This window comes from Ips typographus, linkage group LG4 (assembly GCF_016097725.1).
Source record: "Ips typographus isolate SLU linkage group LG4, UJ_Ityp_2.0, whole genome shotgun sequence".
NCBI classification, from domain to species: Eukaryota; Metazoa; Arthropoda; class Insecta; order Coleoptera; family Curculionidae; genus Ips; species Ips typographus.
The window spans coordinates 11483958-11497037 of record NC_138425.1 but is presented as its reverse complement, the minus strand read 5'-3'; the positions used below and the strand labels follow the sequence as shown (position 1 = coordinate 11497037).

Sequence of the window (13080 nt, the reverse complement as noted above, 5' to 3'; positions counted from 1 at the left end):
AAGTAACTAACCAAAAACAGCAAAACAAACCACAGCAAAATTTAATTAACAAACTACACAAAAAACAATATTTATCAGAGCGAAAACTTACTGATTTGATTATATTTGTTTCGATAATAAAGTTTTAATCTCCATTTTCAATACGTCATTGTCGGAACTGGGTATTTTGTGTGGAAAAACTGATGCTATTTATGCAACATTAAAATTTAATATTTCTACCACATTTATCCTTTATATGCGTATATAATATTATTGCAAACTGATGTTTGTTATTTCAGTTTTGAAATGCGGAAAGCAATAATTATTTTATTAGTGAATTTGTAATGAAGTTGTAAAGCTTTAATGTTATATTTCTACTAAATAGGCATAATTGTGGTTTTCAGAGGGAAACCACATTGTTATTAAAATTGTTCACTGAAATTCCGTGTAGCTGTATTACTGTTCGGGAAATTAGGGTCAATTCTCCTTCGAGACGTCCGCAAACTGTAAAGGAATATTAAGCAGATAACAACAAATTTCCTGCATAGAACAACATTTCCTCCGGTTAGCTAGCAATTAATACCAACTCCCAAGGCTGGATACTCTACCAAGTTGAAAAATCAGCATTTAATTATACGCGGTCACAAAACCTACATTAAGAAAAAGAATTGCCAGACAAATAGCTACGGAGTCGACATTTGACTTAACCGTATACTAATTCTCTAACGACTACGAGAGAATTAAATTACTCAGCTACGAGTAATTAAATCTCAACTGGTTTCCATTACTTAGCACTCGAGAATCCATTAGAAAAGGGGAAAAGACCACAGTTCGGACAACTTTCCTGCTGCGATACATTTTCACCCCTCGTCTTTCTGCAAAGTATGTTGTTATTATTGTTGTCAATTTCCTAATGGATTGTTTTGTTCCATTCAGCAGACGTTCAAAGGTGAAAATTTTCGCAAAAAGAATTGCGCAAAACGAATTACATGTTTTTTTTTTCGTTGGGACTGTATTCGTGGGAAATTGGTTTTTAATTGGATTTTGATTAGGTTTTTCGTTCAAACACGAAAACTTTTCGTTGTTGTCATAATATTTGTACCAAAAAAACACGAGAGGAAGATTTTTACGAAGTACTCATTGATGAACGATTGCGTAGAAGCACTGTAAGTAGTTCTCTAAAAAAAACTCAAATTTGAATTAGAAGAACATTCCAAAACAAATTTTCCATCAGAATTCACATCCATATTTTTTTAGCCAATTTTTGTCCAAATGGTCATAATCAGGAATAACTAGAGTTACATTCCCACGAAGTTATTTTACCTAACTTTAGTTAAGTTTCCATGCTATTCACGTATTCTATATTGCCATGCAAGCCCAGCAAATGAGGATTTAATAAATATACGTTAACCATGTTATTCCTAACTTCTTTAGTACCATTCTTTTCTCGTTTTTTGGCAGAAAAAAATTCAAAACCTAAATTTAATTTTAAACATTTTAATTGGCGCAGTCAGTAGGATGATTACCTTCGATGTCTTCATGTAGAAGAGTTTCTTCTTAGTTCCAATAAGACTTCTAATTTTTGTCTTCTTCCTGGTCTACTTCTCGTGTCCTAAACTTCATTTTTGTGAGTAATAGCTATTTACACGTTTTGACAAGGCTATTTATACTTTAACATTTTTCATATTTGATCTAATTCAATTATTTTTATCTTCACTTTAGCCTGACCTCATTTTTCCTGCTACACTCACTCCACAATATAAAACTTAGAGTAAATGAATTTAAGAGTGTAAGTTATTACTGTGAGCGAGGGCTCATAAAATGCCAAAATGACCTCTCCAACCAGGAAATTATTCTTTATCTAAAAATATAATATATAATCGTTAAATAAAGTCTGGCGCTACTGCAAAGAATTATGATCCAAGTTGTCCACAATGTGTTGTATAAAGTTCTTTATTTCATTTGCGGCGTAATAAAGTTTTGCCGTATATACGTACGAGGATGGAAAATATTTTAAATTTATTCGTCTTTTCTTGTGGACGGTTTCGCATATTTTCAACGATACATTGTTCGTTTCTGAGGCAAACTATGGATAAATCATTTCCGGTGCGAAATTTTGGTCCATATTGCAGCTCTGTTAATTTTCAGATTTTTAGTAACAAAAAGTAGAAAGTAATTTGTTATGTTTATAGTTTAATCTCCGGGGTGTAAACAAGAGTTTCCATAAATGCCGACTGTTTAAAGAAATCGTCGAAGCATTGCAACAGATGTGAAACTCTTTTCCATGCATTAATTTAAATAATTTGCATGGAATTTGCATTCTTGACAATGCTAATTCACATATCAGGGACTGGCTGGCGAAACAGGAGCGAGGAAATCTGCTCGTGACAACTTTATTAGTAATTAAAGAGTCACAATGGAAATGCTAATAACATCTTCATCAGAAATGTTTTTCTGACTAGACCCAGTGAGAGCCAAATTTTTTTTATTTGGGATAATAAAAAGACCTCGAGGATGGCAATCATTTACTTTTAAAGGCAATGAATGTTAATGCATCAACAGACCGTTTTAACTACAGAACAGTTCGGATGGGACTAATTTACATGGAAGTAAATACCACAACAAAACGTTAGCAGGACTAACCGCGACAAAAGCTACTTTATTATTTTCTGCACAGGCAATCCGAATAATTTTGAATGGGATTTGCATATCAAACAATGCGATCTCACAAATCAATGACCAGCCTGTAAAAGCGGGACCGGCAGGCCTGCGTTTGACAATTTTATTAGCAATTAACGACACTCGGCAAATCGTTTTCTCAGTCTCAGCTTTTTGCCTGCGATCGCTGCTTTTCAATCGAAATAAAGAACCGTGATATCTTGCTTAGATTTTTCTGACATACCATGAAATTCAGGCGAATCAAACACATACAGAAGTGTTGTATGTTGGTATAATAATTTTATACGCAAACACAAACTCAAGGGTATCATTTCATCCATTAAGGTTTGCTAATCATGGTCATGAAACATCAACATTAAACTGAGAGTTTGCTTATTAAACATCTAGTCAGTATCGACCTCAAGTTGATTATCCTCCTGAATATGTATGTACTAATTTAAGTAAACAAAAGTATTTTTGGACGTCAGTTCCTTTATTCTAACCATCAAAAATGACCTTAATTGCATTACTGATTGTAAAGTTGTTTATGTGTTGTATAGTATGTAAACTTTATGACCGACCAAAAGCATGAATAAGGCAATAAAAGTGGACAATTTATTACAATGTTGAACGTGAAGAATACGCGATATGACCGTCATATATGTTAAACAGTTCCTGCAACTTCCTTAAGAAACTTTCCTAAACTAGTCCCGAGTGGAAAACTAGAAACAACCTTAAAACCCATAGTATTGCTGCAAAACATTGATAGGCGCAGCGGCATAACTTAAAACTTTTTGATGTTCTTACGCTAGTTTACAGCGCAATAAAATGAAAACAACAATAAAAGTCTGCCATATACTGCGGAGATCTTTTCTAAGTTCTCTGCGAGTGTCCAGGATAAGTCAGCATTATTTACTGCGGCGCTTTAAGTTTTTGACGGGGGTCCGGAAAATGGGCTTTCCAGCTGCATCAATTAATTTTTAATATAAAATGCAGCTGTCGACTGTACAACCTCGCCTTTTGAGGTTATTATTATTATTACTTTGGATGGAGGCTGCACAATATGTATTGCGGTCGCGTTTTGTCCTTTTTTACACCAACAAAAAGGGTGAGATGAAAGTTATTAAAAATGAGTTATCGTTTCGTGAAATTACATTGCACCGTTGGTCACATTTATTGGAAAAGTTTATCTGATTGTCAAAATGTTTGAAAATCACTCATGTAACATTAATATTTCTTACATATAACTAGCCAATGGCTGTGTAGGTTTGTATTTGCAATTAAACCAGGACAACATGTAAACACAAACGTTTAACAAGACAGAAATTTAATGTTCAAGTTTGTAGCTGCATAATTACCGAAAGTTTGTGACTATAAATTGCAGTTGGTGTTTGAACTTCATGCTGACGAGTTAAGGAGGGAAACGAGCTTCAGAAAACACCGGTTCAGTCATTCAGATAATTAGTGATCTAACCTAATTGTGTTGCAACAACGCGTTTAAGGGATTTTTTCCCATAGTCATATTTTAGTAAAAATCAGTTTAAGGGTACCGACAAGTGGGGTGAGATTTAATTTTCCAGGTCATTACCCCAATTATTCAAAATATCGAGCAAATTTTGCTTTTGGACGATGAAATATTAAATTCTTCAGGTTACCAACCAATTTAAAAATCCCCCTTCGGTTTTGACGTATTCATGTTTCCACCCTGAAAATTGCTGCCCTGATAATGGCGGGGTTAATCTTCATAAGGGTGGTGGTAGCAAATTTAAGAGCTTTAATTGATGAAAACAATTTGCCAGAACTTGAACGCCTAAGGTCAGGCTATTTCTATAGAAGCGGCAGCTGCGGATATTCAAATAAAACTGTTATCTCGTCTTGTGATAGGAAAAGTTTGAAAAGGTTTAGAATGAAATTGGAAACTTCAACAGTCTGGTGCTATTGGTGAATCGATATTATCCTAATGGCTCTATCTGACTTGTTTGCACTTTTTAGAGTGTTTTAAATGATGATGTAATCCAACCTTTTTATTTGGAGCAAGCCACTTTCAATTACGTTGAAATTTAAGTGGATTAGTATAACAAAAAAACATCAAAGAGAAATGTTGCATAAAACTTAACAAGCGAATATCGAGTATTATGTAAACTCCCGAAATGCCGATTTCCGGAAACAATTTCCATTGATCCTGCACAGGCAAGCAGTAAAGAAAGTATCTACCCTTAGGGACTATTATTTTCAACGGCATCGGCCAAAGACAGCAGTTTCACATTTTCTGCTCATGTTAACCCAAGAGTGAAACTTATGGAAATTGTTTGGATGCAGGAGTTTTCAGTTGGCTCACCAAAATGCACTGTTTGGCTTATATTTGTATAAAGTTTTATTACACTGCTTAGGATTGGAGTGAGAGAAATCCTAGTTTGTCCTAATAACCATCCTGTATGGCCTGTAAAAACTTGAAACATATTTATCGGTCAAACTTGTTTTATTTTGCACTTAATTTACGAAAAACAATCTATAAAGTTGGACCGGATTCATGTTATACTATCTCCGACAGAAATCCAATCAACTTTAGTCGGCTCTATTTGTGTCCAGCTCGTCTGACAACGCTATAAAAGACTTTTGACGACGGATATACTTCATTGCGAGCCATAGATTCTTTTATTCCTATTTTATGTCTGAATCCACTGGTCAAGCGAGACAGAACATCAGCGTTTCTCGTTGAATCCGATTTTATATTTCACTCCTCGGTTTTTCCTTCAGACGCGATATTAATGGAGAGAAGTGACACTAATATTTTATTGAGCCGCGTTGGTCTACTTTACGCCAAGTAGGAGAGAAACAGTTTCTGGAAATCACATTTTAACGGCGTCCAATCCATTATCCAGGAAAACACTGTTTGTCTGATCCATTGTGGCTGAAACGCTTGTGCCTTGACCACGAAAACCAAACACGAAACAGAAATAAAAGAATCAATGTTTCCATGTAAAAGTCGACGTTGTGTGGCTGTTAAAGTTGATTGGATTTCTATTCGAGCTACCTCGACATGGATATTTGCAGATCTAGTAGGTGGTTTTTTGAATGGTTTGTGATTTCAACACTTTCAACCAGTGTTGGTTGGTTTTCAGTCAAATTTTATTCCATGTCAGTAAAGTGAAAGGAGTTTTAATGGTTTTGCTTTACTGATTTCTAAAATAATCTAAAATTATTACTAAAATTAGTTTTTTAAAGCTGAAACCTTTAAAACGAATTAAGAAAAATGTTATAAACTTTTTGAAGATGATATTTTAAGGGGACACTCGAAATTGTTTTTTCAAGAGCCTGAGCTAGCTAAAAGTGCTAGAAAATTATTTTGAAAAACTTTGTGAAACAAATGGTTTTAGACCTGATATTTACAAAACCTTGTAAAATGCCTCAAAAGTGACTTAACATTGAAAAGAGAGCTAAAAAAAAACAAATTATATTTAAGAAATAACTTTAAAAAATCATGCATTAAACTAAAAATACATTGACAGAAACCTAAACAAATTAAACTTACTCCTAAAAAACTGGTCAAAATAAAATGTAATAAGGATACAATAGATTTGTTAATGTATTTTAATTACAAACATCAAGTATGTTATTTTTAATTGTAACATTACCATTGAATCAACGTTGATTTGCAAATGTCATTCAACGTTTGCAAGAAATACTCTTATCAACGTCTATTTAACGTCATTACTCAATAAGCAGTGATTTAACTTTTGCAATCACGTCACTTTGCAAATGTTGTAAAACGTTTTATTACATTTTCCGTTACAAATCAACGAAATTGAATTATTTTTTCTATTTTCAATATTCAATATTTTTGGTGCCTAAAAATTTATTTCATTATCAAAACCAAGCAAAACTTTAAAATTTATTTTTCCCCGCTCAATTCAGTATCGTTAATTAAAACTTGCAAAGTTTATTTCCAATTAAATCTAATTAAGAGTTGCTCAGTCCTCGAATTCGGGTACAAGAGCAAAATAATAATCAACACCGATGTGATAATCCACCTCGAACCTAATTTTCACAGCAAATTTGAAATTTGACTGGCAATACGAGCTAGCGTCACGAATAAGCCACCGTAAGGCTCATTAATATGCATACATGTCGATTAGGTTTAGTTAATTAAAAATGATTTCTTCTCGGTTTGGTTAAGTCCAAACCAAATCAATTAAATTAGAAAGCTTGTAGTAGTAAAGCACATTTTTGCCGCTGTTTTAAAGCAATTAATTAACCTTATAAGTCAGATAAAGAAGCGGCGCCGGTACCGGAACAAAGCCCCTTTTCCTAAAATAAAACAATAAGTTCCTTCGGGTCGAAATAATTAATTTTGTTAGTTTCAAACACTATCTGCCCTCGTTTTTGCTAGAATTTCTCCTGCTGCATAGCAAATAACTGAAATAAATTTATAACTACGTAAGAAAGTTTTCGAAATGGAAATAGTTTTGCTAGTTTGCGACGAGTTCTACTCAACAACAACCGGATGCGAAATTTTGTTAAAATAACTAAATATTCAAATAGGAGAAGACGCGTTTCCCATCACGCAAACTAACGCCTCTATTCCAATAGCCTAACTTTCGAACTTTAGTTATGTGAGCCAAAATGTTAAATACCTGACAATTGTATCGTTATTTTTGTAGCATCGTTAACGTATTATAAAAAGTTGTTAACCCAATTACAAACAACGCTAAACAATCTGCTTCCATCATCGCACTAAATTAATAGGCCCTAATCGAATGACTCCAATGTGAGCAAATCAGCTCAGTGAACTGAATTTTTGTTTTGCTGAGTATGAAAGCAACGATAATAAAGCACCTACAGTAAAAACATTTTTGAGTTTTGCGATTTGTTTTTTTTTCCCTAAAATATCTGCTCAAACAGTTTAGAAACAACGCGTGACTTTTATGGAAACTCGAATAAGGGCTGTTATAACTGCGAGTATTATCCCCATATTTGTAGAAATGCGTCAAACTTAAAGGGTCTCTTTTTCCGACGTTTTCGATTTCTCTGCCATAAATATCCCGCATAAACTGCTGAGAATATAAAAAGGAAAATTGGTTGCCGAATATATTCAGGGCAGTTTAGAAAATATTTCCCTTGGTCTTTTCCGTTCAATATTTCACACTTTAAAAATCCACGCTGCATACGAAATTTATCTGGGCGAAACAAAATACGCTATCGTATATCTTTTAAAATGCAAGCACTTTCGGAGTTCTTCTATCATATAAAGGAAAAAGGGCGTCTGAAACATGTTTATTCAAAGCTGAATGGGCGCGCTGGGGAGTTTCCCCAAAAGAAAAAGTGGAAAACGAAGAATTTTTTAAAATCCCGAAGGCGTATACTTGACGACGAAAACTTTTAATAGGCTAACTTCTACACCGAAAATGATACGGATTTCAACAAGACGGAAATTATTTACTAACGCAATTTAGTTAGTTTTAGCAAGAGTTTTTCAATTCATTGATTGTTTGACTCTTAAGCACATTATCTGTTTGTGTGTAATTTACAAGTTCAGTAAGGAAGAGGATAAGGTTTAAACTAAAAACTTTGATTACTCCTATAAAGTTGGTAAAACGTAAGTAAAAATATTCCTGCAAGACGTGGATTCTAAAAAAATTAGATACCATAAAACTCAGAGTTTCGGATGAGGTGCATAATAAAATACGAAGATAAACATCAAAATGGCAAACCATAAAAGCAATGAAACAGATCGACGTAAACCATAACGAGGAAGTTCATGTGCCTTAAGTATCCATACGAGCGTGGAAACTTAAATTGCTTATGCACATAGGAAGTTTAGTGCAGAAGTTTGCATGCGCCAAAATCGTTTGGTCCAATGTCCGAACCAAATAAATTTATAGTCTCAGCGCTTTTGCCAACTGGCTAATTTGCCCCAAAACGATTTAATTTTGAACTAAATTAGTTTAAACTTTCTGGACAGATTTTAGCGCGTTCATTAGACGCGGGAGTATGCCCGGCAAAATTAACTGTAATGAACAAACGTCGAGAAAAATGTTTTAAGCTCTATCCGGTAGTTTTCAGAAAGTTTACTTTTCGTACATAAGAAGTTTGCCTGAAAAGTTTAAAAGGGTCTGCACTGGAGATAAGTTCAAATATTAACTCCAATCAACGTGAAAGGGCCAGTTAGTGTTTTATCGAATTGAGTGGCCAATATTTTTCAATAAAGTTGCGTTTTTTGGCAACTTTATTACGTAATGTATTTGAAGTAAGTACTTTATAAAACTACTCAAGTTTGGAACTAAGTCATTCAATTTTGGTATTGGCAAAAGGATCACCAAAATTTTTCAATATCAGTCCGGAACTAATTCAACATACAAACCTAACCCATTTGACTTTTCTCGTAAATCGATTACGAAATTTCCAACTTCGCTTAGCAAATCTATGGCAAATGTGGCTTTATTCCTAAAAGTTTTAAAGTTTTCCCCGAGCTCCGTTATTATGTCTAGCTTCGTCGATACCAAAATAAAACCTATTTTACAGTGAGGGATTCTCCCGCAATTTCCTGGGAATAATCAAACCCCTAAGCGTTTCCTTATTGATGAATATTAAGCGAAGCTCCAATCAGCACTAGGCCTATCGATTTGTAGCCGAGACTTAAATGAAATTTCGAATATGATTAATAGTGGGATTTCTAATATACCAACCAGTCTTAAGACAAATCGATTGTTTTCGCAATGAATAGAGGCATTAGAGGAACATTATTTGAACGTCCTGTAAATACTCTGGAATGGAGTAGAACGGGATGGGGATTGTTTTGGCTGAATGGATGTCGGTTTCAAATCGGATTTTGTACGGTTCGGTTTTAGGTACAATACATCTTGGGACTTACCTTTTCCTAACAGAGAAACTACCGCAACCAGCAACCAACTACTGGGTATCATAGTGAAGAACTTTGGTCCAAGCAAAGTTAATCTAAAAATAAAGAAAACACGTTTTATTTTAATTGTTTAGAAGATAATTTTCTTAATGAATTGAATGAAACATTTACTATACACGTTAAGTATTCATTCAATAACGGATATTATAATCCTTCATCTGTGACCTCCTTAGATGTCCTAGTTTGATAGCAACATCTGTAATTTGTAATTAGCTTTGTCCACAACCGTTTAATAATAACGCAATAAACTATTTGCAGCCAGATACGGCACGTTCATTTATCATCAGAGAGATTTACGACAAAATCAACAGTGATTTATCATAACTCACATACGGTACATATACAGGGAGTTTTATAGTTCTGTTGTTCAAAAGAAAATAGAGATTTATTTATTAACGTAAGAGCTTTGTTGTTTGATTAATTTTTTTAGATGATTATTTTAAATATTACTGGCATTTTATTTAAAACAAACAAAAAACTTAAAGCAAATTTTACACCTCAATTTGATATCAAAAAACTTTATGATTTTAATCATAAAGCTGTTTGAAGAATGAATTTTGTCAAGTTTACCTTCAAATAATTTTACGTTTTACGAAATTATTATACTATTTTCATCGAATATGTTTGATCACACTTGCTGTTTTGCCTGTTGCCCATACTTAAAAACAAACAAAGGTGAAGTTTACTTTTTGTTTTTGGCACATCTACAGGAGGTTTAAATATTGTGTTATCTCCAGGTCCCAAAAATCTTTATACTCATTATTCTTTTTTGCAGTTTCTAAAATTGTTTTTGAAGTTAGAATACTTGAGTGCTTTAGCATTTCTTAAGTTTATAAAACATCATTTCAAATTATTTGGAATTTACTTTACAGTGATAATATTATTAAGCAGTTTTTGAAAAGCAGCTGTCTAGAAGCATTCTTGTTTATCGTAGGTTTTATTCTTTGTAGCTAATCAGTCTATCAATTTCAAAATTAAGTTGAGATTTTTGTGGTGTGTTGATAGTTTACTTAAAAAATAAACACACATTTTTTTTTCGTTTTTAGCCGTTGAAATATCAACAAGACCAACAAAAAAAATGTAGTCGGTTTTTTAATTAAACGGTTCTTTGCTTACTTAACCTGTATATACGGGATTTTGCGTCAGTCACGTTTCGAACTAAGGGTTCACTGTTAGGGCCGTTCAAGATTTGTTACCAATTTCCTGCTAATTAGAAGTATTCGGCGATGTGGAGTAGAAGACGTGGTTAAAGAAGAACGCCTGAAGGCTCTTCGATAAGAGAAATTTATTGGACCGGCTAGAAATCAGACTTAGTTTCTGCTGATTTATGGTCGTTGTTCGCTTTTGAGGCACTTCAAACTAGTAGTTTTTTGCGTAGTTTAATAAAACAAAAACTAAATCAGGTTAAAGCGAAGCCCTTAAGAGGCCAAATTTTCGAAACTTTTCCAGTGACAACTTGATCCAAAACACGGACTTAAATTTACTACCGCCGCTTTAAAAGCGTATTCAGCCCTTCCTTTTGTGTCGATATTCTCAAGCAGAAAAAATCTAGATATACTAACTTTGAAAGCCCCTAAAGATATCTTACCGGTTATTTATGTTTATCTAGAGCTCCCTTTATAAGGGAAAACTTGAAATATGGACTTAAGGGAGTTTGAACATTCTTTAAATAAACTTATTCACACTGAATGAGGTGTGTCTTTAGTGTTTTACACTGATTACGTATTAAGCCCATATACCAAATTTAATAACCGGAGTCTCCAAAGTAAATGCGATTCTGATTTACCTATATCCCAACGGATTTCTGCGTATAATCAACAGGAAATTGGGCCGAACCCACATCAATCCCGTCAAATATTCCCTGACCACAAAAGCTAATCGGAATGCCCTATGAAGAATGTTTAATGACAAGCTGACCATTGTGTAGGATTGAATTTGCAAGTTTAGAAGAATATCTGACATCTACTAACTCGGAAACATTCATATGGTTACTTGTATAATATTGGTTAATATGTAACAATTAGATACGTAAGAACCTTTGCTTCACAAAAATTGTGTGGTTGAAGTTTGCAGATTTATTTTTCGTGTTCAAAATAATGTAGTTATCAAGTTAATAAAATACAACTTTTGTGTGAAAATTATATACAATTCCCGAATTTTGGCAACTTATCTACACTTCTTCCTCGTTGAATCTGGTAAAATACAGTTCTTGGAGCTTTTTTTTCTTCTTCATCCTGATTATCAAATATCACTTGATATTTTAAACTCTTTATCACTTTGAAAAACTTGAAAAACCTATGATACTTTACTGAAGTTTAATAGTAGAATTACAGACAAAAACCATATTTTTACGAGCAATTTGATTTGATTAAGGTGCGGATTTATCCCTTTTAATCAGCGGGGAAATAAAAGGCAAATTTTGATTAGTTGGGAAGTGAACGAGTTTGGTTTGTGCTTACTGGTTTACGTGATGGACAACGCTCGGTCAGGTCAGATAGGAAATTCCTTTAATTAAAACCTGAGGATCCTTTGAATTGAGATTTTAATTTGATATTGGAGTTGTCAGGATAATGGACGGTCGGGTTTTTTTTATGGTTTTAATTTAGATTTATGCGACAGACTTCTAATGGAAACCCAATGAGTAACTTTGGTTTTGATTGTCTACGATTCTGTGTTTTCCATGTAATCTTTACATCTAAACCACAATGGCTAGTTGGGAACTGTCAAAGTCTTTACGAAACTTCAAAATGTACGAACCAAAGCAATCGTTCGTCTATTTCCTGTGGTCTTTCAGCATTTCCGCGCAACAGACTATTTGCATGCCTTAACACGGAAAGTGCACAGACAGAGAAAAAGGAAAAAAATTGCCGCACATCAAAACGGTAATTTAGCGAAGCGAAAAGTTGTCCACATAAGGGAGAATTTGTTTACCGTTAATTCGGCCCGAGAGATCCAGATCCCCCTCTCGATTTAATCCTATTATCATCGGAATCACGATTCGAAATCTCCAGACGCTCAAAAGGGAAACTGAAACGTGAAAGTTTTTCCACAGCAAAGTGCGGATACGAAGATATTCGACAGAAACGGACTTTCAAGTGGGCTTTAAGCGTATTCAAAAACTCCGCACGTAAAGGAACCGGGTTATCGTGTCTCGTTATTTGGGACATTGATGGAAATGTGCCGCAAAACAAAAAGCGTAAACCAAATTTTGGTGTTTTTTTTTTTTTGAATAATTTAGCGGGTACTAATTGCCCAAATCGCCGACATCAAAGTTGGCAAAAACTGCCGCTACTAATTGCCCAAATTTTATCCATAATTATTCGGGATTTTAGAAGGCAAATTTTTCGTAATTTACGGCACACGGAAGATTAAAACACAATTAAGGGCGGAAGGCTTTTTACCGGTAATATGAAATTTACTGGAGTCTTATAAAAAAAAGTAATTAAACTTTAACGTAACCTTTTTGAGTATCCTTCAGTTACGGACGGATAACGAGCGAAAGCTTATGAAGTGGTATTAAAAGG

At 34.0% G+C, this 13080-nt stretch overlaps 1 protein-coding gene across 1 annotated transcript in view; it reads right to left on the bottom strand.

The window, feature by feature from the left end:
* LOC145728179 (uncharacterized) overlaps positions 1 to 13080 on the bottom strand; it is a 40915-nt gene that overhangs the window by 22243 nt on the left and 5592 nt on the right. Inside the window, exon 2 of the mRNA XM_081978220.1 lies at positions 9509 to 9591. Coding sequence (XP_081834346.1) covers positions 9509 to 9560 — 52 coding nt within the window. The 5' untranslated portion in view covers positions 9561 to 9591. The remainder of the gene's footprint in view (positions 1 to 9508; positions 9592 to 13080) is intronic.